Source organism: Trichoderma atroviride, chromosome 7, assembly GCF_020647795.1.
Source record: "Trichoderma atroviride chromosome 7, complete sequence".
Classification (NCBI taxonomy): Eukaryota; Fungi; Ascomycota; class Sordariomycetes; order Hypocreales; family Hypocreaceae; genus Trichoderma; species Trichoderma atroviride.
The window spans coordinates 3,763,179-3,786,862 of record NC_089406.1 but is presented as its reverse complement, the minus strand read 5'-3'; the positions used below and the strand labels follow the sequence as shown (position 1 = coordinate 3,786,862).

At 45.6% G+C, this 23,684-nt stretch overlaps 13 protein-coding genes across 13 annotated transcripts; 6 read left to right on the top strand and 7 right to left on the bottom strand.

The window, feature by feature from the left end:
* Positions 1–555: 555 nt before the first annotated feature.
* TrAtP1_013276 (uncharacterized protein) lies at positions 556–1,338 on the bottom strand (the record flags this gene model as incomplete). The annotated part of the gene is made up of 2 exons (XM_014088278.1): positions 556–1,100; positions 1,152–1,338. 2 exons carry the CDS (start codon positions 1,336–1,338, stop codon positions 556–558), a joined length of 732 nt encoding a protein of 243 aa, XP_013943753.1.
* Positions 1,339–2,599: 1,261 nt separating this feature from the next.
* On the top strand, positions 2,600–2,944 carry TrAtP1_013275 (uncharacterized protein; the record flags this gene model as incomplete). The annotated part of the gene is made up of 3 exons (XM_066115851.1): positions 2,600–2,728; positions 2,786–2,875; positions 2,939–2,944. The coding sequence occupies 3 exons, from the start codon at positions 2,600–2,602 to the stop codon at positions 2,942–2,944; spliced, it is 225 nt and encodes a 74-aa protein (XP_065971951.1).
* Positions 2,945–3,032: 88 nt separating this feature from the next.
* Positions 3,033–3,719, top strand: TrAtP1_013274 (uncharacterized protein; the record flags this gene model as incomplete). Its single annotated transcript, XM_066115850.1, has 1 exon — positions 3,033–3,719. One exon carries the CDS (start codon positions 3,033–3,035, stop codon positions 3,717–3,719), a length of 687 nt encoding a protein of 228 aa, XP_065971950.1.
* Positions 3,720–4,605: 886 nt separating this feature from the next.
* TrAtP1_013273 (uncharacterized protein) lies at positions 4,606–6,076 on the bottom strand (the record flags this gene model as incomplete). The annotated part of the gene is made up of 2 exons (XM_066115849.1): positions 5,582–6,076; positions 4,606–5,530 (listed from the first exon to the last, which is right to left on the bottom strand). The coding sequence occupies exons 1-2, from the start codon at positions 6,034–6,036 to the stop codon at positions 4,606–4,608; spliced, it is 1,380 nt and encodes a 459-aa protein (XP_065971949.1). The 5' UTR covers positions 6,037–6,076.
* Positions 6,077–7,215: 1,139 nt separating this feature from the next.
* On the bottom strand, positions 7,216–8,198 carry TrAtP1_013272 (uncharacterized protein; the record flags this gene model as incomplete). Its single annotated transcript, XM_014088850.1, has 2 exons — positions 7,216–8,016; positions 8,085–8,198. The coding sequence occupies 2 exons, from the start codon at positions 8,196–8,198 to the stop codon at positions 7,216–7,218; spliced, it is 915 nt and encodes a 304-aa protein (XP_013944325.1).
* Positions 8,199–9,212: 1,014 nt separating this feature from the next.
* Positions 9,213–9,867, bottom strand: TrAtP1_013271 (uncharacterized protein). The gene is made up of 2 exons (XM_066115848.1): positions 9,706–9,867; positions 9,213–9,584 (listed from the first exon to the last, which is right to left on the bottom strand). The coding sequence occupies exons 1-2, from the start codon at positions 9,791–9,793 to the stop codon at positions 9,241–9,243; spliced, it is 432 nt and encodes a 143-aa protein (XP_065971948.1). The 5' UTR covers positions 9,794–9,867; the 3' UTR covers positions 9,213–9,240.
* TrAtP1_013270 (uncharacterized protein) lies at positions 9,868–10,726 on the bottom strand. Its single transcript, XM_014088849.2, has one exon. The coding sequence runs from the start codon at positions 10,600–10,602 to the stop codon at positions 10,108–10,110; it is 495 nt and encodes a 164-aa protein (XP_013944324.2). The 5' UTR covers positions 10,603–10,726; the 3' UTR covers positions 9,868–10,107.
* Positions 10,727–11,294: 568 nt separating this feature from the next.
* On the top strand, positions 11,295–11,879 carry TrAtP1_013269 (uncharacterized protein; the record flags this gene model as incomplete). Its single annotated transcript, XM_014088323.2, has 1 exon — positions 11,295–11,879. One exon carries the CDS (start codon positions 11,295–11,297, stop codon positions 11,877–11,879), a length of 585 nt encoding a protein of 194 aa, XP_013943798.1.
* A 697-nt stretch (positions 11,880–12,576) lies between these two features.
* TrAtP1_013268 (uncharacterized protein) lies at positions 12,577–13,572 on the bottom strand. Its single transcript, XM_066115847.1, has 3 exons — positions 13,389–13,572; positions 13,070–13,329; positions 12,577–13,008 (listed from the first exon to the last, which is right to left on the bottom strand). The coding sequence occupies exons 1-3, from the start codon at positions 13,479–13,481 to the stop codon at positions 12,744–12,746; spliced, it is 618 nt and encodes a 205-aa protein (XP_065971947.1). The 5' UTR covers positions 13,482–13,572; the 3' UTR covers positions 12,577–12,743.
* A 2,103-nt stretch (positions 13,573–15,675) lies between these two features.
* Positions 15,676–16,542, top strand: TrAtP1_013267 (uncharacterized protein; the record flags this gene model as incomplete). The annotated part of the gene is made up of 4 exons (XM_014088847.1): positions 15,676–15,709; positions 15,783–15,950; positions 16,004–16,158; positions 16,219–16,542. The coding sequence occupies 4 exons, from the start codon at positions 15,676–15,678 to the stop codon at positions 16,540–16,542; spliced, it is 681 nt and encodes a 226-aa protein (XP_013944322.1).
* A 1,211-nt stretch (positions 16,543–17,753) lies between these two features.
* Positions 17,754–19,673, top strand: TrAtP1_013266 (uncharacterized protein). Its single transcript, XM_066115846.1, has 5 exons — positions 17,754–18,201; positions 18,261–18,394; positions 18,459–18,751; positions 18,798–18,919; positions 18,969–19,673. Exons 1-5 carry the CDS (start codon positions 18,032–18,034, stop codon positions 19,648–19,650), a joined length of 1,401 nt encoding a protein of 466 aa, XP_065971946.1. The 5' UTR covers positions 17,754–18,031; the 3' UTR covers positions 19,651–19,673.
* Positions 19,674–20,651: 978 nt separating this feature from the next.
* TrAtP1_013265 (uncharacterized protein) lies at positions 20,652–21,457 on the top strand (the record flags this gene model as incomplete). Its single annotated transcript, XM_014088324.2, has 2 exons — positions 20,652–20,908; positions 20,959–21,457. Exons 1-2 carry the CDS (start codon positions 20,673–20,675, stop codon positions 21,455–21,457), a joined length of 735 nt encoding a protein of 244 aa, XP_013943799.2. The 5' UTR covers positions 20,652–20,672.
* Positions 21,458–22,052: 595 nt separating this feature from the next.
* TrAtP1_013264 (uncharacterized protein) lies at positions 22,053–23,578 on the bottom strand. Its single transcript, XM_014088845.2, has 3 exons — positions 23,011–23,578; positions 22,417–22,958; positions 22,053–22,354 (listed from the first exon to the last, which is right to left on the bottom strand). Exons 1-3 carry the CDS (start codon positions 23,452–23,454, stop codon positions 22,180–22,182), a joined length of 1,161 nt encoding a protein of 386 aa, XP_013944320.1. The 5' UTR covers positions 23,455–23,578; the 3' UTR covers positions 22,053–22,179.
* Positions 23,579–23,684: the final 106 nt, after the last annotated feature.

Genomic DNA, 23,684 nt, shown 5'->3' with positions numbered 1-23,684 from the left:
TGTTGCATTAGTGTTAGACGACTAGCTACTAGCTTTACAGCATGTTTTCAAGACTGTTGATTCGATGCTATTGTACAATGAGGGCTTTTCCCAGTGAAGGATACCTTGATTGAGAATATCCAAAGCTCGGGGCAAGCGCATACTATTGCACAATCATAATTATTTTACGAGTACACATTCCTGCGCATATAATCGCCATATCATAACAATCCAAGTGCACAAGTTATAGTTTGATAGTTGGTGCTAATCCGACATACAGTAACAGTGTCAACGGGCTGCTATATGTTGTAAAGTAATTTGTTCAAGTAATTCGCCCATATGTACTCTCAAAGTCTATTGGTAGATGGTCAATGTACTTTTCTTCCGCTTTCCACTTTTCGGTGGCAGCTAAAGCAAAAGCTGATTGAAATAGGCAGCCAAAAGTAACACGCACACAGCGTTTGCCAAGCATGCACAAGCAAATATACGGTTTAAACAAACGCGAGCAATGCTTTCAATTATTTTATGCGTATTAAAGTTTATCACAATTGTTAAAATCCTTATTCAGTCACTGATTTATGCAATTGGTCGTTTGGCGTGGTCCAGCTTTGTGAGGTCGGTGTTGGTGAGTCGTTGCCACTTGTGAAAGTGACCATTGTTTTCCACAATCGATGTCTGCATTCCCCAAGTATCAGTCCTTTTCACGGTCGCAGAAATTGCTTCATAAGCCTCCGTAACCCTGGGTTTTGCGACGTCTCTGTCGTGCTCTTCGCGACTCTTCCATCCGCTGATCATCACTCCTCCTTTACCAAGCGCAGCGTATCCTCTTTTGTCGGAAAGCACGGGCTGCTGGATCTCTCCCCATATGTAACCAACGCACGAATCTGACTGCTCGATTGCAGTGAAAAACTCATCTTGCTTTGATCTGAACGCATCTTCGTCGATTCCCCAGAAGAATACAACATTTGTCTGGGGAGCATAGAGTACTCTCCTGTCCGGCGTGTTTGGACTAATTACGTATAAATCCGTCTTCTCTTTGTCCATGATGTGCCACAGTGCCTTGGGGACGGCGCCACCGAGTTCCTGCTTATGGACATCGTGCTGACGGCGAGTTTGGTAATCTATGCGTATTAGAACAAAGAAGGAGCAGAAGCAATGTGAATCATTCTTACCAATGAAATGCATTGCTATATTCGGGTATTTGTAGCTTCGACCCCAGCTGGCTCGCACAGCTCCGGGGATTGTTTCTGCTCCCAAGCGAAACGCTTCCAGCCAATCTTTGCCATCTTGAGTGGAGACGTCGTCAATTGTGTGATCGCCAATTTCCGTTATAACAATTTCCATAACAGGTTGCACCATTTTGATCAATTTGAAGCTGAAATTTAATAGCAAATGAAGACAATAAGACTTTGGAGTATTGGTAATTGAATATTTTGTTTGTGAGTTTCAAACCAAAAGCACATTGCTAAGCTTTATATATGGAGGCTACCTACCCAGTCTTACTACGGCCAACGAATCTACTATAACGGCAATTAAATACTGATAAGGAATCAACCTTCCAGTTGTGAATCAGCCACACATTGGCCACACCGTTTACGTTCACAATTACTAACTTTAAGGACTCGCCTTTGACCCTCAGACTGATATTTCCGTAGCAGCCGGAATGACAACTGGAGGACATCTGTATGGATGAACTTCAGCCAAGCCAATAACAAATCCGCATCAAGCCACGCTATCGTCATTAACCAATTGAACCTGCGATGCAAATAGATAGCTTGGCTGCAAATCATATTTTGAATAAGCTGATGTAACTATTTGAACGTCCTCTTTACTTTTGTTAAATGCGAATGAAATGTACCTTGGCGAAGACGAATCTTTTGAATCGTTACGCACTGTAAATACAGCCAGATCTGAATGTCAAAAGAAGCAATACAGCCTCATACTCTGTAGACGAGTAATGAATAGGCTACAAATTTACTTCTTTACTTTTGAGATGGACTTTGCTTGCTTGGAATTATTTATAAACTACATTACTATATAATTGGCTGGAGTGTGGTGATGATACATCGTCGCATTAATAATTACTGCTTTGTTTAAAAAAAAAAACCTGTTAATTCTGTATGGAGTAGCTGATGCTACTGATCACGGCCACGATGAGCAGGCGAATTGCTGATTAGGTAGGTGGATATCAGACGGAGGAGCCTATTTCACCGACGCATGGGCGACTGGTCGGATCTACTTATACAGCCAGCCTCTGTGAATATGAATCACTAATTTGGTCAATTTTAATTAGTAAATCCCCCCGCCCCCGATTCCAAACGTAATATCCTCATTCGCACAAGACCGAGCCAAAGTAATCAACGCGTTTGTATGGGAAATTATGCGCACATTGCGATGAGAAGGACACTTCGCTTTATCAGCTAAAGTATGTTGTGGTGCCGTGCTGCAAGTCGGAGCGCAACACTATGCGCTTATACACGTTGTTAACCAACTTACTGCGCTGCGTAGCAGTATAGTATAAATATCTCGCATCATTGACTTTTCGTTTATAGAGAGGTCAAAAAACGTGTAACTTTCAACATTTTCTTCAAAAGAGTGCACATAAACGGTTGAAGCGAATATGGTTGAATTCAAGGTTATCAAGGGATCATCGACTGGCATCCTTGTGGACGCAGTGTCTTCTCGTGAGATCAAGTCTGATGAGGTGCTGATTAATGTAACGCACAGTGGCGTTTGCTTCACAGACCATGTATGTCGTTGTCAACTGTTTCTCTTCACACAAAAGTCTATACGCTAACAGTAACAGCACTATCGACAAGCGGACATGGCGCTGGGCCATGAAGGTTCAGGAGTGGTAAACCAGATTGGCTCCGACGTAACACGATTCAAAGTGCAAGTTAAGCCATGTTAGTTTCACCCTTTGGAAGAGAGACAAAGCTCTAACATGTTACTCTTGTAGTGGTGATCGTGTTGGATGGGGGTACCAGCATAACAGCTGTGGGCACTGCAAACAGTGTCTTACGGGCCGAGAGACATTCTGCGCTGAGCGTGAAATGTTTGGCCTCGCCAACTTCGATCAAGGATCCTTCGCAAGCGCCGCGGTATGGAAGGAAGATTTCATTTACAAGATTCCGGACAATATTTCGTCCAGTCATGCTGGCCCACTGATGTGCGGCGGATCTACAGTCTTCAATGCCTTGAAACTCAACGGTGTGCGCAGCACTGATCGAGTAGGAGTCATTGGAGTTGGCGGTTTGGGCCACTTGGCGATTCAATTTGCCTCCCAAATGGGCTGTGAGGTTGCAGTGTTCTCTTCGACAGAGCAAAAGCGAGCTGAAGCCCTCGCGTTCGGAGCAAATGAGTTTTATCCCACAAAGGGTGTCGAAAAGCTTGAAATCCGCGCTCCAATTGACCACTTGTTGGTAACATCCAACGCTCAGCCGGATTGGAGCCTGTACTTGCCAATAATGGCTCCAGAGGGGACAATCTACCCCATCACAGTGTCTTTTGAAAAGCTTGCAGTGCCAGCAATGGATCTTATTATGGGTGGTTTGAGGATTCAAGGGGGCATGATTGCTCCCCGACAAATTCATCGTGAGATGTTGGAGTTTGCATCTCGGCATAACATTATCCCTGTAGTGGAAGAATTTCCATTGACAGTGGCCGGTGCTACAGAAGCACTTCAAAGGCTTCTTGATGGAAAGATGCGATACCGTGGAGTTTTGGTCGCACAAAAATAGTGATCAAGCTATAAAACGAGAAGGGGGGTTTTGAATAGTAGTGTCAGTCATATAGTTGCGCAATAAGAAACTACTCGATCAAAACCTACTGTGAGCCGTGACACTATGAGAATGATATATAGCTGAATTTGATTGCTTAGGGATAACGGAAAGGACGAGGTTGTAGAGCACCTTGGGGTCTTCTTCATCGTCCATATCACAGCCGGCGTTTTCAAGTTTCTGGGAGGCCTTGAGATCGACATGGCTTGGACTCGTCCGAGGTCCCATGTGTCGAGTTCGTCATCATGGCTACGTCGTGCAACGCCTTCTGATACGTGGCGCCAAAGGCCGAAGGGCCGGGACCTTTGAGGCCACAAACGCACACAGGCCTCGGGGCCTCCCCAGATGGGGAGCTCTCTTCAGATTTGAGATACAAGGCCAATGATGGCTTCGAATAGAGGGTTGAGCTCGTCGAGAAACTGGCCAACTGCTGCCTGTCACAGACACGCCCGATGAATTACTACCCATTGGGAGCGACCGACTGGGGACGGCGACGCATGCCCCTGTCTTCTCGTACCAACGGTAACAGCATCACCGCAGTTAAAGGGTAAGGCGTCTAGCGGCAGCCTACACCCCGTAGTTGTATAGAAACGTTTTGTATGAGAGCTCGGGCAAGTCCGAGTGAAGTCAATAAAATCTGGGGTAGGTAAGTCAGGTTAGTATTCATGTATGGTCCGCGTGGGCGCTGGAGATAGCTCGGTCATCGAATTGTTACTGAGCAGGTTTTATAGAGTAGTCCGTGTTGAGGCTTACTGGAGATCAGGGCGAATCGGATAGTAACACCGCGCCCGACCCCCTTCATTTTCCCTTGCACGTTGGAAGGTGCCATGGCATTGAGCTTTCATTTCTAGTAATACATCAGTGGATCAAAGACAGAACCGAACTCTTCAATTATCCTCTCCATCTGTGCCCAGGGTATCTGGACGCCCTTCAGCCGTTCCTCGGCGCTTTCGACCTCGTATCGGTCGAATTGCAGATCCACCATTTCCGGATCCATATATCGCGCCTTTTGCAGTTGGTCGCTGACAACGGGACAGAGAATCCTATCGGTGTCCCAGAAAACATATGCCCTTTCTCGGAGAGGGCAGTTGAGGATGCTGTCGTGAAGGATTCTGAAGTGGACTTCTTCTTTCGAGCGCTTGAACCGAAAATAGCCCAAGTTGGGGTGCGAGAGATGGTTATTGTCGATGCCGTCGGGCATGGTGGTCTTGGGACGATCGCCGGGGGCGTGATCCAACGCCTCTGGGAGAAAATCTCGCCACACGGGCGTGTTCTCTTGGATTATGCGTCTGCGTTGATCTTTATCGGCAAGAACAAGTCGGTACATAAACGACAAACCCAAAGATGCTACGTAACTGACGAATTTTGGTGACCGGAACCTGCCGTCCTTGGTGAATATGTCAAGGTCGTGTAGGTCGAGATTGTCAAAAGGTACCGTGTCGGTATTGTCAGCAGGGCTCTGCCTGTCATCAATGTCCTTTTGGATCGGCTCCCAAGACGGGGCGTGCAAATCAATTATTAGGCCATTGACAGTTGTGGTGCGGATTTTTCTGCGTTTGGCAGGCTTCGGGGATGGAGAGTGAGCCAAAACAGGAGGGTGACAGACACCGGGAGCAGTGAGAACGGTTTCCACGAGCTGATCTTCAAGGTCGTCAATAAATCCCCCAATAAGAACCGTGAAGTAGTGGTGGACGCAGGTCATTTCCTCCGCCTCCCACGGTGCCATCCGAGCAAGGAACTGAGTAAACTGCTCATGGGCCGGGACAAGTGAACTGCATTGAGCATGGTGGTCAACAGGAAAAACTCTACAATAGAGTTCATACCGAAAGAATGCTCTCTGAAATCTTGCGCGTTCTGTTGACGACAAGGCCGACGCCGTGGCTTTCCCGGCATCAGGCTCAAGATTCAAGGCACGCATTGCTCGAGTAGAATAATCGTTGACGAGGTAACACGTCCGTAAACAAAGCCCAAAGAGGGCAGTGATTGTAATCTGGTCCGTAGGAAACGTGAGTGGTTTAGACTGAAGATAGTCCCTGAGGAAAGCCTCTCGAACAGTTTGTGAAGGAGTAGATGGAACGAGCCCGCAAGCAAGGGCATGGTAGAGCACGTCGGGTGGAATGGCATTCTTGAGGACGGGCGAGAGGATGAGTACAGGCGATTGGGCGTAGACTCGAAAACAATGGGGAGATGCTCTGACGAGTGAGAGGAGGTCGCGAGGATGATCCAGAACTTGCAAGATACGAGCCAAGAGCTCTGTCACAAGGTCCTCCAAATGCATGCCGTACTAGGATATATGAAGTGAAGTTGGCTCTGATGATACTGTGCGTATGGGTTGTGATGTGCTGTTTGAAGATGGCTCGTCTGGAGCGGAGGGCACCCGTACTATATAAGTTGGACACCAATCATTTATAATAATTAGCCGCGCACCTACGTCTTACTACAGTTCACTTTAGCGCCGGGTCAACTGGCCTCGACCAAAAGCAACCATCTTGCGATCCTTTTGCGACGACGCTGCTGCTGCGGTTGGTAGCCTGTTTTGCTGGCCGGCCTGAGCCTTGGAACAAAACTCCGTCCTCCTTTACACACTAGCACATTTCTCCACAATGAGCGGCAGCGTTTCTATAATGCAGACCCGCCAGCCTCGTCTGGAACTATCCAACGGCTCAGAAGGAAAGCTGGTTCTACCGCTTGCCATGGGCCATTCGTGGGTTAACGGGTGAGGCGTCTCGGTCTGAATGGGACCATGGTCGGAGATTCGGGCTTCATCCGTGGCGCAATGTCGACATTACATGTACCTACTCCCGCCTCCTAGCCGCGATGGCAGCCTAGTAATCCTGCCTTCCGATCCTACGTGCCGGAATTCTCAACAGACTGTCTAGCTCTGAGACCCGGCCGCCATTATCACGTCCTTTGACATTTGCAAACGATCCCAACATGCACCCATCAGTGTATGATGCTTCTCTTCTTGCGTTATACGGCGACGGCATCTTTTCCGACCAACCCCGTACTCTCTTTTTCAGAATGCCACCGTCCTCACTGGACCCCCCTTCCATACCGCGCTTCACATATCTCCAGAAGCTCCAACTACAAGGCGCACTTGGAAACGCATACCAAGAATAGGGAATATCCGTTTCCCGCACGATCACGGCATGTACCAACATAAATTCGTCCGCAGCACAGACCTTCCAAGACGTCATCAAAGCGTACACATGAGGGAGAAGAGCTACAGGTGTGATGACTGCGGCGGCGTGTTTGCGAGCAATGATACATTCGAGACGTAATTTGGCAATGAGTAGGCGCCGGGTGAGAAGGCCAAGTGTTATGGTATATTGATTAATGAAGCAATCCTCGAAGCACCTTGCAAAGTAAATCATTCTTATGATAAACCAAACATAATTTTCACTTCTAACATGCTGATTACTACTATCAAGTGTAAAACTGTCTACTGCCCAACGACTTAAACCCACTTCTTCAAAAATTCCGCCTGCTCTTCAAGGTTCTTCTCGTAGGCCGGGCCTGCGGCAGACTCCTCCAAGCTACGGAAACCATGAAACTGTTTGGGCTCAAACGCTTTCTGAAATGCTCGGACTTGATCCTGATAGTTCGGTAGCAGTGGAGCATCAGTTGCGACCCAATACAGAGGGCGAGGCGAGATCAGATGTATCGATGTAGTGGGCTCGAACTTGCTCTGCCAGTATAGACTCTCTAGGGTCAACTTGTTCTCCCACGGCGTCCCTGCGGCGTCTGAGAGTGGCTTGCAAATTGATCTCAGAAAAAAGCCTTGAGGGCTTCCAATAATGCTGGCCTGTGGGCTCTTCTCCGCCATCTCCATTGACTCCGCGAAAATTGGCACATACTTTTGCGCAAGGCTTGGATTTCCAATACGAGCGACTCGCTCTTCCCACGCATCTTGATAAGCGCCAGGAGGAAACCGGAGCATATCGACCTCACCAGAGAAGAATGGAGAGACTCCCATAACCGCCTTTGCACGTTTATCGTAAGCGCCTGCTTGCACAACGACTCCTGCACCATGGCCAAGACCCCAAATGGCAATACGCTCGCCATCAATGTCTGACCGATTGGCCATGTAGGTAATTGCGTCTGACAAGTCCTCAGCCTGTTGGAAGAGATTGACATGTTGCCGTGGCAGCCCGTCGCTGGATCCCCAGTGTCGGTGATCATATAACAGTGTAGCGTATCCCGCTTTGTTAAATGCTTCTGCAATCTCAACTCCGCCGTGCTCCTTAAGAAAAGTAAGCTGTTGAGAATGATATTAGCTGTCCATTTAATCATCATGAGAATTGATAGGAGCGTAGCATGTCTTACCCCTGCAATCATGATAACAGCTGGTGCGTTTGGTACGCCAGTCAACGTTAAATTTCCGCGTAGGGTCGTTCCATCTTGCGTGTTGAATTCGACTCGTTCCTTTGTAAATGCCATTTTGTTGGTAAAAATTGCTGATCTGGCCGAAATTGTTTTATTTGATTGGGCTCAATATTCGTTTAGTTTGTAGCTTTGTTTTCTTGTCTATTTCTCATGTGCCGGAATCTATCATGGGTTGTCCTGCTTCTTATTTTATCTTGCTCAACACCACCAGCAGAACTACTTCTAGCAACTCCGAATAACAGCTCTTTACAATTACTAACTTTCAAACCTCTGATTCCTCAAACTTTTCCCAGTTTCAGCTGAACCAAAAGCTCGACGTATGACACCGCCGATGATATAACCATTTAACGCCTTGCCAATAGTTACATGTGCTGCCCCACCCACGCTTTTCGTGGCGCACGCAGAGTAAGCGTAACTGATTTCTCAATCCGGCTTTCGGAAATCTATGCCCTATTATGCAAAGCATGCAATGAGATGCAATTAACAATTGGTTCGCGAGGAGGAAAAGAGGGGCCGTGGATTAAGTGCAGGATAGCACTCCTATGAGCATACCTTGCGCAGTAGACACTGTAGGCTGCAGCGATGTGCGTATAATTCATCCGTATGTGCTCATAGCCCCCCATTACCTCTTTCATCACGGACCGCTTGAATTAGATGCCCTCAAATTGGTGCGCAAGGCATACAATAACCAAGAATCGTTAATTAAGCTGACAAATTGGTATTCGCAAGCTGCACCAAGGAGAGCTCGATTTGAAGATGCGTCTAAACATGTTGTGTAATAGCACAGCTTCTGGTTGCAAGCGAGTAATGGTGTCAGCGATAATGTAGAGATGCCGTCATCTGTGTTGTGAGATGTTCAGCTTCTGAGTGGAAGTGTCTAGACCGGAGCATTACGAAAACGGAGTACTGATATGCGCACTATACAGCTCAAACAGCAACTCTCAACAACTGATTTCAGTAACAACAGATCTCTCTGATATAGTTAGCGTTCTAGTGATTTCACTGAGCTTCCAAAAACACATCTTCAAATTTGAAATGCACAGATATAAGTAGATGCGACTACTCCAGAAGGTCAAGCTTGCACATATTCTAATAGCTAGACAAGATGTACAAAATCCGCACTCTCCGCTCCAGTTACTGCAAGCTCCAAAAGTCTGGCTTTGATCCTTCTCCCAACAACTATTGAGTATTGAGGCCCTAATGGAGGAGATGATATGTTCTTATCAACGCGCAGCCAGAGAAGAGGTGGAAATTTTGAGACTGAGTCTTGGAAATCTCGTATCATCATGTCATCATACCATGACCCGACTAAGATGGCAATAGGCTGACGTGTATAATCTCCAGTGCCAATGGAGGTATCGGACTCGATTTTGGCGCCTTTTCTCAGAATTGCAGGAATCTGACTTGTGGCAATTGATGGTTCTGCAAAATGTTGGATAACTGTATGTAAAGTCCCATAGCGATTAGTATATCAACTCAGAACTACACACGGTGATTCCATGATCAAAGGGGAGAAAATGAAATGAAGAAATGAATGACATGGAAGAAAAGACAGGCATACCTTCAATCTCAGGTTTCATTTCTTCAATGATGCCTAGCGCAATGTCTGGAACTCTCCCTACAAAGATAATAGGTATCGGCTGAGACATCTCGAGTAATTATTTCCAAGATTATCATGCAGATAGATGAGTATTTTCAAGACGAAAAATGGGTTATTCAACGAACGTCATTGATCTTTTTGAAGATATAAGTCATAGTATGTATGTACAAAATATAATTTAAGATGAACAGATAAATCAACACCTGACTAGGCAATAGCAGGCAAGACCGTTCTCAGCAGTCTGGCTAGCTCATAGTGGGTATTTGATGACTGATGGGCATTAGAATACGCTCGAAACGTGAAGAGTTGAATTCTTCGGGAGCAATAGATGGCGTTTGCGATGCCATTGTATGATAGGTATCATCAGTTGATGGAGTATTTCGGCGCATTCACGTCCCAGGGTCCATCCCACAACACCTTTTTGCGGTTCATAACCATGCCCTTGTTGTCAATCAAGACACCCTCGTCATGCAAGATTTGTATCTTGAGGCTCAGCTTGGTCCCTGCAGGCTGCGCCGGCGATATTTTGGGTCCTCGAGGTCTGCTCTGGTGTGCGGCTCCTTGAACAAGTCCGTCGTTTGACCGCTTAAAACTCTTCTTGTCGATGCTCTCGCCGTCAAACCCCGTTATAAATCCGGTGCTCCCGACGCATCTATGGCAGGGAACCTCGGGCGCAAATGGATTATTGCGCAAAGCATTGCCCACAGCCCGAGGAGAAGTATTGAGAGCACGAGCGATAGCGCCGTACGTAGTTACGCGACCTTTTGGGATTTGCAGTAGCAGCGCGTAGACTTTGTCTTGGAATTCAGTGACTGATTGAGACGCCGTGGCTGACATCCTGGAGGCTACCCTTGCCATTGTTACTCTTGTATCTTGTTGTATGTATGCTCCGTAATAGATGTCGCGTCTGACCTCAAGGCCTCCGCTAAACAGCTTTAAATACGCGTCGGGCAACGGATCACGCTATTAACTAATACCTATGCAGGGGGCAATGGCCTAGGGCGATTCTAAAGACTCACTTTGTCGTGATCTTGTAGCAGCTCCATAGTATGCTGGAATTCACGGCTTGCGGACCCATTGGCCACCTACCATGATTCCTCATCTTAATACCGTGTTTGTCGTGTGATCCGCCCTAGATGACTAAGTCATTCAAGAAGCCTTACCAAACCGACAGGAAACGCTCCATATCTATTCCCTACTAAAGCCTAGTACTAATAGAATAACCTACACGATGACTTCGTACTGTGTAATGTGCGTCCTAAAACTAATAATTAACACCTTGAGGCACTGTATGAAAGAGAAGAGAGCGTTCGCTTTATAATACTTACCTAGCATTGTTGGCCATATAGACATGCTAATCTATCTGCTAGAGTATGGGGATGTTATACCTATATATGTGGCACGCTCTCTCAGTAGCACAAGGTACAATAATGATTACGTTTGTCTTACGGCCATTACCCAGATGAGAATGCAGGGAAGCCATTACTCTAGCTTTGCTTGAGTCTAGTCTTTATCCATCTTGTATTCAATGTTTCAAGATCGAACGAAATATGCGCCTACCCTATGCTTCAAACCCGCCGGTCAACTTGGACGCAGCAGGAAGAGCTGTTCTCAGTCAGATATTAGCCCGCCGAGGCGAGAGCGGACTCATCTCACTTGACAGGGCTCTACTTCACTCGCCAATCATTGCTGGTGGTTGGCATTCCTTCTTTGGCGCCATTTACTCCGGCTCCATCATTCGCGCTGATCTATTGGAGCTTGCGATTTGCCGAGTTGCATTGCTTAACCGAGCTTGGTACCAATACGACGGGCATATTAAAGCATTAACCCACTGTGAAGACTTTGATGCGGCAAAATTAAAAGTTGTTGAAACGTTGCAGCCGTCAGACAGAGGCCCCTTGAGTCTTCAGCAGTGGGCTGTGCTAAGATATGCCGATGCAATGACAAAAGACATTACAGTTCCCGATACAGTTTTCAGAGAACTCCAAAACTCAGGCTTAAACGACCGAGAAGTTACAGAGCTCACTCTGGCTGTTGCAGCCTATAATGGAGTGAGCAGATTTCTTGTCGCATTGGACGTTGGAGAAAGAAATTCACAACCCACGTTGACTGGAGCAACAGAACCTCCAAGTTGACCATCATGAATAAACAAGGAATAGGATACACCCCACACGATTCAATTAAAATTCACGTCTAACTCCACTGAGAGCGAATCCCACATGATAATTCTCGAAGCAGTATTGGATATGGTGCTGGGTTTATACATGTACCTAAAAATGAAATAGCGGCTTAGAAGCATGAGCGAATATCCATCAGTGATCGTATGTTGTCAGCTTCATCAATGTGAGGGATGTGCATTGCACCGTCGGCATAGCATCGCTGTCACGTCCTTTCTATCCAACAGTTAATATCAGCATAGCTTTTCGACGTAGAAAAAGAGGCTACCCAAGGCGTTTACTGGTCCGGCTTATAGCGAGCTCGCGTCTTGTAGATTTATGTAGATATAGTATGCGCTTGCAAAACAGAATCAATTTAACAAGACTTTTAGATCTAGAAAATTGGCGCCATAGGTTATTGCCCCCCCCTTAGCTCTGTCGCCTCGGCAAACCCTAGATGGTATCCAGAAATCTGACTGATTACGCTAATGACATTCTTTTGCAATCTTTAGAGCATGCCTTAAAACAATCAAGGATATTTCTTGCTGGATGCTGAATCGTAGAGGCTCAGTTACATACATCGCTAGACCTTTGGACATATGCGAGTTTAGAACTCGAGATAAGTATGCGTCCTGACACATCCGCTTTTTACAACCGAGCGGTTGATTCGATGTTTGAACATGTTGTACATTTTGTGTCTAAAAACTAACTGACCAATATGTCTATACTTATCATTGTTACATTATCTCATTATCGTAGCGTGCCTATATTGCGTCTAAATCATTTGTACACAGGCTCCTGAAAATATACATTTTAAAAATTGACAATTGTTTGAAGCATGTATCATGAGAGTGGCAATATTGTGTGTTGCCGTGGTAAGTTGCTGAACAGAAAATTGTTGAACTGGAATTCTGTTAGATTTCCAAATTGGTCGTCAAAGTTGAGTACATTGTCTTTGACAAATCCGGTAGGGTTTGTTAAGTTGTCAAGTCTGCGCTGGAGCTGGTCGCGTTCGTCTTTAATCACGCTGTATGCGGCTTCCAGCTTTTCGACTTTTTCGACTAAAGTTTGAAGCAACTTTTCTTTCCTCTCTCTATATGCCCGTTGCCTAAAATGCAAATATCAGTTTAGCCCTTACTGTTGCATTGGTAGGCAGTATAGACACTTACGCTTCTCGGTTCTTCTGTCTTTTGGACAACTTGCGCACAGCCGTGAGGTCGAGAGGTTTTACATGTGAAGATGCAGGTGATTGTGATCGACTTGAGGAAGCTGAGTATGACTGATTTGACATATCGGCTGAGCTTTCAGACAGCATATCAAATCGCTGGGTTGTAAATGACTCGGCAGGAGAATTGCATATCGGTGAATGAGGAGCCAAGCCTGGCTGTGTTGCGGGTAGAAAGCACTGCATCACCTCTTCATATGCTTCCTAATCTCATATCAGCTCCGCTCTTTTTTACAGTGTTATGACTAGGAGAATTGTCCTACAGTGTATGTCATGTCCATAGGCCCCTGCATGTCAATCAGGAATCGGGTCTCATCCCAAGAGGAAATAGAAGTGCTGGGGTTGTGCATTGTCATCTTCAATTAATGGTACGATGTTTCTTGAGGACAGAAGATAATGTTGTAAATACCGGTGGTTGTCTGCCCGGCTGTCCTTTTTTAATATCGGAAAGCTTATGTTTATCGGCGCTACTAACCTTTCTGTGGCGGCAATTATGTTCAAAGCTATTGCCGTTGCTTATTCATTTGTGACGTTATTTCACGGCTAGTGCCCGAGGCAAGCCATGGAGACGAGAGCCTGATTAGGAATCCGCTCATTTCTACTCTTGGGATAGTTCCACCTCGACTATAGAAACTTTGACTCTTTGAGTCCACTAGTGTTCTAGAAGGTAGTTTCCGGGCGATGCTTAGCTCTCTACTGGAAGCTTTAACAATGCGGAAACATGAACCCTTTTCCGCGTATATCATGATCTCCAACACACTAATGCACGAAGGGTTGCCCGAGCTGCTTACGGGGCATACGTTGGGCACACAGACTAGGCATGTACAGCCTGCCTATTAGGTCTGGAGGCCAGCAAAGCGTATGGCTTAAAGACAGAGAGAGGGCTAGGTATGCGTACTCCGCACTGAGGTACAAAGCTGATCCTATGTAGTTTAAAGGAGTTAAGCTCGCGAGATCTAAACTTTCATCCGCTGTAGGCATACCGTCGCTGACGATTGCCGAACTGGGCTTTCTTTTCCTCTGCCGCCTCAAACTCGCTTAAATAATTCGAGCGAAGTTTCGGACGAAGCTCCGAAAACGCCACGGACCAATTCGCCCAATGATATCACAATCGTCGCCATTTTATCCCAGCTTAGTAACACATTCTATCTCTCTACCTCTGCCTTCTACGCTCAGTTCAAAATTCACGTTTCTGCTTTTGGTTCTGAGCTATTGCACCATTTTTCTCAGGCCCGCCGCTAACAATTTCACCAGATATAACGGGTTTCTCAACGCCCACCGAAAGACCCGCCGCCCCTCTAGCTCAATTCGTGAGTGTCGAGTTAAAGAGCAACAGTTGAGAAGCGGAATTCGCGGACGAGTGCGTCTGGAAACTGATGTCATACAGCTGAATCTTTCATTGGAGAGCCGCTGTCTCTGGTATGGAACGTCATAATGTGAGATCGTGTGTGAAATAGTCAAAGCGGCTCTGTTTTCAACTCAAGCAGGGCTCATAGTAGATCATGATGCCAATTCGTGATTGGTAACGCAATTCACTTTACTCACGCATTGTAGGTGCAACACGCCGAGGGGTTACTTAAACCACCGTTTTTGTTGCTTAACCCGTTGTTCCGAGCGTTGATACTAGTAACCATTAGTGCAGTCTATATAGCTATGCGTACTGAATCTTCAAGGCGCTGAATGTGTGCACCTAAATATTTAAAGTCGTTTGTATACAAACTGGCTAAAAGTGTAACTAATGGCAACTTGTGCAATGTAGGATCGAAAGGTCTATAGACTTCTTTTTGAGAGGCCAGTGTCTTCTACGGAAAATAGTGCAATAAAAACAGAAGAATGGCCTTTGGTAGTAGACGGGCGCTAGGATTAGGAATAGAATTGCTTATTTTATCGATGTACAAGTGTCGTCTAAGCACCCCGCTTTGAATTCTCTTGACGGTCTTCGCTTCACAACTACTGAAGTATTGTGCGAGATCTTCAGCGAAGCAACAGCTAACAGTTCATGGGTAGTATTGTATTATTAATGTTGTTATTATTACTATACGGAAGAACAATCTCTTGTATGTATATGTGTCTAGCTGGTTAAAGAAATGCAAGTGAATTTGTAAAATATCTTTGCCTTTTTAGGAACTATTAAACCCCGTGGTCATCTTGATCGGTAGGACCCTAGACCATTTTCAGGTAGTAAACTCGGATGAGCTCGCAGTAAAATAAAAGTCATCAAGTACTACCACACTCTTTTGAAGCGAAACCGAGCGCTGTCTGTTTTGGGCATTGCCTGCAGTCAAGCAAAAATCGAGCTCGGTGACCCCGACATCACACACTTGACTTACTAAACGAAGATTACTACCAGTGTTGCGAACGATGTGGCCTATCTCATAAAGTCACTGTGTCTGAAGTAGTATAAGTACTTCACAACATATCCAGTAGACTGACCTTCTGACACTTCAAGATATGGATTTTAGAAAGATTCTACAAAAGCTTCGATTATCATCATCAACGTCAAACAGCCAAACACAGGCGCAGCAGCAAGACACTATAACAAATCACACAATGGCAACCAAGGCAATCACTTTCTACTCTCACCGTAGGTGGTTTATCTCCTTCAAATATGTTACAAATTCATGCACTGTTGAAAGTACTAATACAATGTGAAAAAGGTGATGGTCCAAACCCTTGGAAGAATGTTATTCTTTTTGAAGAATTGGGAATCGCCTATGACCCTACCTATCTTGTATTTGGAGAGGGCAGCGGTGGTGTAGAGCATGAAACCTTTCTCAAGATCAATCCAGCTGGGCGCGTGCCATGGATCAAGGACCCCAACACCGGTTTGTGAAAGATGACAAATGAGTGATTGAACTCGGCATTGACAATTTGATAGGCATCGAACTGACAGAGTCCAACCTGATAAGCGAGTATCTTGCCGAAAAGTATGATACAAGAGGCATTTTCAACGTTGAGGGAGAGCAGAATAAGCTTCTCGTCAAGCAGTGGCTCGGATTTCAAGCAGCGTCTCAGGGGCCATTCTTTGCTCAGGTAAATATTCTGACATTATAGTTTCCATTGTATTGATCAGTTGCTGATTATATCCCATAGGCCTTGATTGCACAGCATAAGTTGAAGAATGAAGGCTCAACTAAGCACTTTCAAGCTCTGGTCAAGAGAACTATCACTACCGTGGACCGCGCGCTTCAAGGCAAGGAGTACTTGGTGGGGGGTAAAATCACTCTCGCTGATATTGCATTCATTCCTTGGGATCGCGCGCTGGATACCATTCTGGCGGGCGATTCCGAGTCAGCAACTGCCGAACAGCGTGAGAAGCTGTGGCCCAACTGGAGTGCATGGCACAACCGAGTCATGCAGCGACCTTCGGTCCAAAAAGCTGTTCAAATCCAGAACACAGAGCAGGGCAAGAAGTAGAATAGTTGGGATCTCATGTACTCTAGAGGTGTTATAGCCCAAGTTGGTCGTTAATAGATGGAGCTTAATGTTTTTATTCCAGTCCTTCTTTTTCGGCGTTTTTGCTAATGTGTGACATATAGCTGTATCTATTAACATGCGCAAAACAACAATGTGTCATTTGCCAGAAAAATGAAACCATGCTCGTCCGTTTTCTTTTACTGCATTGAGAGTATCCTTAGTGTCCTTAGCATGTAATGGCTGAAGCGGTGTAGCTAGGAGTCAACATCGATCTGGAAGACATTGGTTTCATAAGAAGTGGCTATTATTTCAATGCTATTTCGTGTTACTAAGCTGATAAATATTTTACAGCTGAAGTAGGCAAACAGAACGCAAGTAGTAGTATGGGAGATTGCGGCGTTGAGCTAATACGTTGGGTGTTGAAGATGGACCTCCTACAGGCCGGCCCCTTTGATGATTTGAAGTAACCATGTGCTATTTTTGGTTTGTAAGCCTTGTTTTCGTATTTGTATGACGCGTAATTCGAGTGACCAAAAATTTCGGCGATGTTTGGGCCATCTCTGTCTCTACCGATGACAGCTTCATAACCCAGCTAGCTTCTTAGCGAAGTGCCATTACCGCGAATCCTTATGCCTCTTGGCAACTATGCTACGGGATGAAGCCAAGCCGTTTTATGGGGAACTTCGACTTATATTTTCTCGTCTTTGCAATCGAGTGACGGAGACAATTTTGTATTGTTCATTGGCGAATGGTATTCATCGCAAGGCTTGGCTCAGAGGTAGGCGGACACTCCTTTCGTACAGTTTTGATAACCCTCAATGCCATTTACTGGCTAACAATCTGCATTCAATCCTTGCTTCAATGTTGCAGCGGCTTTTCTCCCTGCCCACTCCTCAGAACTACTCATAAACTACCAACTCTTTGTTATTCATCGCATACCTGTAGACTACTGTGTCTGAGATGTGGAAACTTATAGATCTGCTGGCTAAGACAGAAGCCGCTTTTAATTCTGCTGGAAGCTATTAGTCATCTCCTTCGGTTTCCAGCTCAACCGCTACGCCAATGATATATACTACTAATCATAAACGCCTCTTACTACTCCACCATTTCCTTAATCGCGTTAAGCGGCTTCGTGATTAATCAGATCGGTTGATCGGATGGAACTTAACCTTGAATCTCTCGAGAACTTTGATCCTCATTCCCTCCCTACATGAAGCGTACGGTAAAATACTGCTTAATCGACTTTACAACATAGCGTGTCATGCGTCATTACTTTGGACTGCACAGTCTAAATATATCTTTGCATTGGAATATAGAAGACCGTACGATTACTAACGACCTCTGAAGCGATACCCACACCTAGGTACCTTGCGATAGTCAGTTATATGCCATTACCACGGCCTTCTACTGGTGAAAGAGCCAGCCCTTGACTGTTGCGATTGGCTTTCATGCCCAAACCCTATCCTCGAGAAGCAAAGGACAAAAAGCCATGGATCCAGGAGAATTTGTGTTCATTCAAGAAATGGGGACGGGCTCTCACAAGCCAAAGACCAAATCTCTCATCAAGATGCACGTGATGGACAGGGTTGTGATGAAGAGGCGAGGTCGAAAAGAAGAACCCAGCCGTGGTCGCGACCTTACCGCTGAATCTAGCCGAGGGTAAGTAATCTTTCAGCGAATACATAATAAATCCTCATTGTAATTGACTTCGCGGTTAGAGATCAGTCTTCATCCATAAATCAGTACGTTGAGCACGATGATTTGCGGCCCACGGTTGGAGTAGATGATATGCTTCGACTCTCGGGATTTTCTCTCCAGGTAAATACACAAACTAAGATATTGTTACATCATTGTAAGCTTAACTTTCACTCCATGTTTTAATGTACTAGAGAAAGAAATGTTATTAATACGCGTAGTCCTAAATTATACGTCGAAATCACTATGTACTGTTACAGCCGAAACCGGTTGGCTTAAGTATGCAATCGAAGACAGCGCGCTTTTTAACAGCACGCTATATCACTGGGCTTTCCTAAATTACAGCTTTCTCCCAGCAAGTTTTCAGTCCCAGCAAAATTTACTTGCGTTAAAGGCAGCCGCAATACGTACGCTTGCGTCACAATTTCAACGAGCCACTCCAGATATGGGGAGCGATCCTCCAACATTTAGCGATGCCATGATAGCTACTGTAGCATGCTTAGCCAATGCCAATGTAAGCCATCTTTCGTCTAGGAAAAACGCCAATTCTGACCATTTAGTTCCTCTGTGGCGATGTCGAAGAAGCCAAGGTTCATTTTCAAGGCCTGAGAGGTATGATTAGGAGTCGAAAAGGTGTATTGAACCTGGGATTCCAGGGGCTAGCCGCTCGAATTGTTAGATGGTAAATGCCCTCATGAACAGGGCGGCGGCATATGCTTACTTCTACGTAGGACGGACTGCTGCCACGCACAGCTATCAAATATGATGCTATCATTTGACGAGGAGAGTTCATCTAAAGAGGTTACTCCACCCCCCTCTACATTTCTAGATTCACAAGGCCTTTATGATCAGCCCTCAAGGTGGGCCATGATGGGCGAAATACGTTCAATGTCGAAAGAGCTCGTCGCTACTCCTAAACATCTTATGGCTCCGGATCGTCGAGCTGCTCTTGGATTTCGCCTCCTAGCTTCAGACCGTTCAATATTGAAACGTATTCATGGCAAAAATGGTTACAGTGTTTTAGCTTTATTTGCCAGAGGCGCATTACTCTTTTCTCATGTCGTTTTGAGAGGCACACCTCGATCGTCTCGCATCATAACAATCTTGGTTGACCAGTTAAAAGAAGCCCTCATTTTCGCATATACTTCCGAAGATGACATATTTGACGATCACCCAATTGCATTGGTCTGGTTGCTTTTAGTCGGCATGCTTGCGTCAGGAAGAGAAAACTTTCAGGGAATATGGTTCAGGTTATGCTTAGAGAAAGCTTGTGGAGGCGACGCCGGGCTTTCATGGGAGGATGTTGAAGCATTAACTGAAACTCCAAACAACATATCTCCACAGCCATTTTGCTGGATGCTTGAAGAGATTGCTTTGGACTTGCCTTGTATACATACTTCAATCTTATGTTGAAGCATTTGGCTATAGCAGTCGACGTACGTTTCTTTAAAAGAACAAGAATTGGGAGAGGTTTTAAGAGCGTTGTTCAGGAGGGGCTTCGCACTTATATATCTCATCTGGCAAAGACTCATATCTTCGTACTAATTTAATTAAAGGTGCTCCTCGCATACCTGCATCATTACTCTTCATTTACACGCATTTTTTTGATCATCACATTGACGTGGTATAACCAGCCATATGCCCGGTTTACTAGTATCTCACGAATACAGACTGAGGTCTAACGTTTTCAAGAAGCTGGTGGGGCTTTTGATCAGCCCTGATCATATTACACGCTTTCTACTATGTAGACAAGGCAAAACAGCTAACGGCCGGTAGGTACATCTGTCGATTGCTTATCAACTCCATTACATGTTACCATCAACAGAGATGTACGCATAAAATCTGGGTCTTGTGAGCTATAGCTATATACATTCTGCCTTGCATAGGGATATATAATTAAATAACATCGTGCTCTGTTACTGTTCCTCTTCAGACGAGTTCATGAAAGGTAATAGAAAACCATATAAAAAGTTTGTTGGTGGATAACAGGCCCAATACATACGCACCTACATACGCACAATTTCACTCGACAACTGCACCACTACATAATCTCATTGAATGAAATCTCGTTCAACAGCCTGAAAGTACTACAATAATCCAACAAACTCTGTCCAATGGTAGATATCTCTTGTACCATATAATGTTGGTGGGACTGAAAGCGCCATGCTATGCTCCACCAATGCCTTAAAATGGGCTAATCCGCTGGGCGATAAAGATTGGCATCAGAATTTTCAGCATATTCATATTAGTTCTTTGCATGTAAGACTTTACTAATCAAGCAGCTTCAATACTGCCGATAGATCATGAATACTTTTAGAACCTCTGCTTAGTAAATAGGTTACTACAACCTAACCCGCGAAGTATAAAGCATAGCTTTGCGAACCTCATGGCCATGTCATTTCATCAGTTCTCAGCTTCACCTTCAGTTGCACTTTATGAAAACAGCGCCAATGGCGACTATATTCACAGTCTTCAAAGGGTCTTCGACTGGCAAGATCACTGAGGGCCAGACGACAGTTCCAACCTTGCAAAGTAACGATGTTCTCATAGAGAATACGCACTCTGGAGTTTGCGGAACTGATGCACATTACCTTCATACGGACATGGTATTGGGCCACGAAGGCGTCGGCATTGTTAAAGCTGTGGGAAGCAAAGTTAGCCTTGTTAAAGTGTAAGTAAAATCACCTTGTCCGTTATTGATGACTGGTCTAATGAGAATAGCGGTGATCGAGTGGGATTCGGATATGTCAAGGGTGGATGTGCTGAGTGCCAATATTGCTTGGCAGGACACACCTGGCACTGCGTTAAAGGTGCACACGCATTTGGTATATCTAATTTTGACCAAGGGTCGTTTGCGACTCATAGCGTGTGGCCGGAAACACGACTGGCAATACTCCCTGACGAGATACCCAGCGTCTATGCCGGACCATTTATGTGCGCTGGACAGACTGTCTTCATACCATTTTTGCGACAGGGCATCAAGCCTTCTGACTGTGTTGGCATTGTGGGAATCGGCGGGCTGGGTCATCTTGCTATCCAGTTTGCGGCAGCTTGGGGATGCACTGTTGTGGTGTTTTCCAGCTCAGACAATAAGAAGCAAGAGGCTATGGGCTTTGGCGCTACCAAGTTCTATAACACAACAGGTTTGAGCGCGGCAGATGTTCCAAAGATCAATCACTTGTTGGTCACTACCAGTGCGACCCCTGATTGGCAGCTGTAAGTCTTTAGGATACAGAGAGAAAGTGATGAATTGCCGCTAACGTATTACATAGATACACTAAAGTAATGGCACCATTCGGTCATATATATCCTCTTACTATTTCGGAAGGCAGCCTCGAATTCCCTTACATGCCTATGATAATCAAGGAATTGTCAATCCATGGCAGCTGCTCGTCTACTCCAGATGAGGTCCAAACAATGTTGCAATTTGTCGTGAAGCATGGCATTAAGCCTAGCATTGAACGATTTCCAATGACGGTAGAAGGAATTACCAATGCGTTCGAAAGGCTTGAGCGCGGAAAGCTACGCTATAGAGGCGTACTTGAAGCTTAGGTGCTACTAAGATACGTGTGATACCAAAGACGCGCTTTCGCTGCCCACTTAGTTGTTGTACCTAGAATAGGCCACCAAACAAAAAGAAGATTGACCATAGTTGAAGGATGTGAGCAAATAGGGTTGTTGTATTAATGGCCCAATGTTAACAACAACCTCCAGTAAAGCTGTATAATAGCAAAATAACGGTCTAGTCAAGTTATGCGAATGATACAGGCTTCAAATATAAGAGATATCACCATTGACGCTTTGTTCTATGGCCACGGCCTTGATATTTTTACTTCCATTGTCACATATCATTGTTATGCGACGAATATATTTGGGTTTTTATATTCACAGAGGGCGTGAAGTATTCAATTGCTACTCTCAAGCAATGTCTCTTAGCCTTGACTAATTTCCATATAATACCAATTCCTCCTTCTCGCTCTCGTCCAAGAGCCCGAGTGCTTGTCGCCTCGTTGGTGCATCAGCCTCAAAAAACGGCTTCTCAGCCAATGAAGTTACCCGAGTTCCGTGTCTAGGATGTCTACCTGCATAGTCCCAGCTGGCATTGTGGATAGTAATTCTGTCATTGGATATTAGCTTTTGCAAATACAAGGCCTCTTTGAAAGTGCGATGTGCTCATACCGGTTGTCCCATAGTACCGATGTTCCTGGAGTCCACTTCCATCGCAGCTGGATATCGGGATTCTTCTCATATACGTCGTACAAATAGCCAAGAATAAGGTCACTCTCAGCTTTGTCGAGGCCAACAATGCGCAAGGTCATCGAGCGGTTGACCCAAAGAGCCTTCCATCCCGTGACGGGATGAACTCGCACCAGTGGATGAGTCCGCTCAACATACTTCGGTCCCGCCTCAGGATTTTCTCGGTCTAGGTATGGGTGTGCGGATCGATACACAGCATACTTGCCGTCAATGAACTTACGGAAACTTGGAGAAAGCTTCTCATACGCTCCATACCCGCTCGCCCACAGTGTATCTCCTCCAACTGGGGGAACTGTATCGTTGTGTAAGTGGGTGTATCCCGCAGGTTGATGCTCATGTACAAGGTCCGTGTGCCAGACAGACGATCCACCAGGGTTACGGAAATTCGCTGGCCGCTCTGTGGCTTGAAGGTCTGGCCAGATTACAGTGACTCCTGGGACTCCTGGGACTTGTGGTACTTGAGGCTAGAGCACATATCAGCATGGTGACTATATGGATACCAAAAGGGCGGCTAACATGAATCTCAATATCGCCATACCACTCTCCCAATTCCTTCTGCTGCTGAGGCGAAATATCCTGGTTTCTGAAGAAGACAACGCTTCGCTCAGCAATCAATAGAGCTAGTTCGTCTCGCTGCTCATCGGTAAGATCCTTCAGCTGTATGCCCTCAATCTCCGTACCGATGTTTGCGGTAATGTCAGTAATCTTTGTGGCGGCAGAAAGCAAATTCTTCTTGGATTTGTCCGCCCTGGTTCCAGCATCGATGTGCTTCCTGTCGGCACTCCTGATTTTATATACGTCTTGCAGGAAAAGAGGCCGGGATGGCCTGTAGGGATAGCCGTTGGATAGATCAATGCCAGCTTTTAGCAATCGCTGCCGAGCGGGGGCAGGGATTGGAAGAGAATCCTTCTTTGGAGTCGCCACATCAACGATGGCAGGATCAATGGGTGCGGGAGCCATATTGATTCTATTCTTATAGAATCTTGCGTATAATTGTTGGATGCGCTTATTGAAGCTTCTTGTGTTAGCGTCATAGACTTATAAAAGTGCGACGCAGCGATTCAAGTATGATCCTCTAAATAGCTGTCACTTTGAGGAGGTTCTGGCCTAGGCCTGCGGAATATCATTATATTCATTATCCATTATCCATATCAAGTAACGTATCTTATTCCAATCTGGAGTTAGTTGGA

Coding starts and splice junctions, on each gene's coding strand:
- TrAtP1_013271 (XM_066115848.1), bottom strand. CDS start 9,793: ATGTCTCAGCCGATACCTATTATCTTTGTAGGGAGAGTTCCAGACATT. Junction 9,585..9,705: donor AATGAAACCTGAGATTGAAG/GTATGCCTGTCT, acceptor CTTTACATACAG/TTATCCAACATTTTGCAGAA.
- TrAtP1_013264 (XM_014088845.2), bottom strand. CDS start 23,454: ATGGCTCCCGCACCCATTGATCCTGCCATCGTTGATGTGGCGACTCCA. Junction 22,959..23,010: donor ATGGCGATATTGAGATTCAT/GTTAGCCGCCCT, acceptor TATGTGCTCTAG/CCTCAAGTACCACAAGTCCC. Junction 22,355..22,416: donor TCGGTACTATGGGACAACCG/GTATGAGCACAT, acceptor ATCCAATGACAG/AATTACTATCCACAATGCCA.
- TrAtP1_013266 (XM_066115846.1), top strand. CDS start 18,032: ATGGATCCAGGAGAATTTGTGTTCATTCAAGAAATGGGGACGGGCTCT. Junction 18,395..18,458: donor TAAGATATTGTTACATCATT/GTAAGCTTAACT, acceptor TAATACGCGTAG/TCCTAAATTATACGTCGAAA. Junction 18,920..18,968: donor GCCGCTCGAATTGTTAGATG/GTAAATGCCCTC, acceptor ACTTCTACGTAG/GACGGACTGCTGCCACGCAC.
- TrAtP1_013270 (XM_014088849.2), bottom strand. CDS start 10,602: ATGGCAAGGGTAGCCTCCAGGATGTCAGCCACGGCGTCTCAATCAGTC.
- TrAtP1_013268 (XM_066115847.1), bottom strand. CDS start 13,481: ATGACAATGCACAACCCCAGCACTTCTATTTCCTCTTGGGATGAGACC. Junction 13,330..13,388: donor CTATGGACATGACATACACT/GTAGGACAATTC, acceptor ATATGAGATTAG/GAAGCATATGAAGAGGTGAT. Junction 13,009..13,069: donor AGACAGAAGAACCGAGAAGC/GTAAGTGTCTAT, acceptor TTTGCATTTTAG/GCAACGGGCATATAGAGAGA.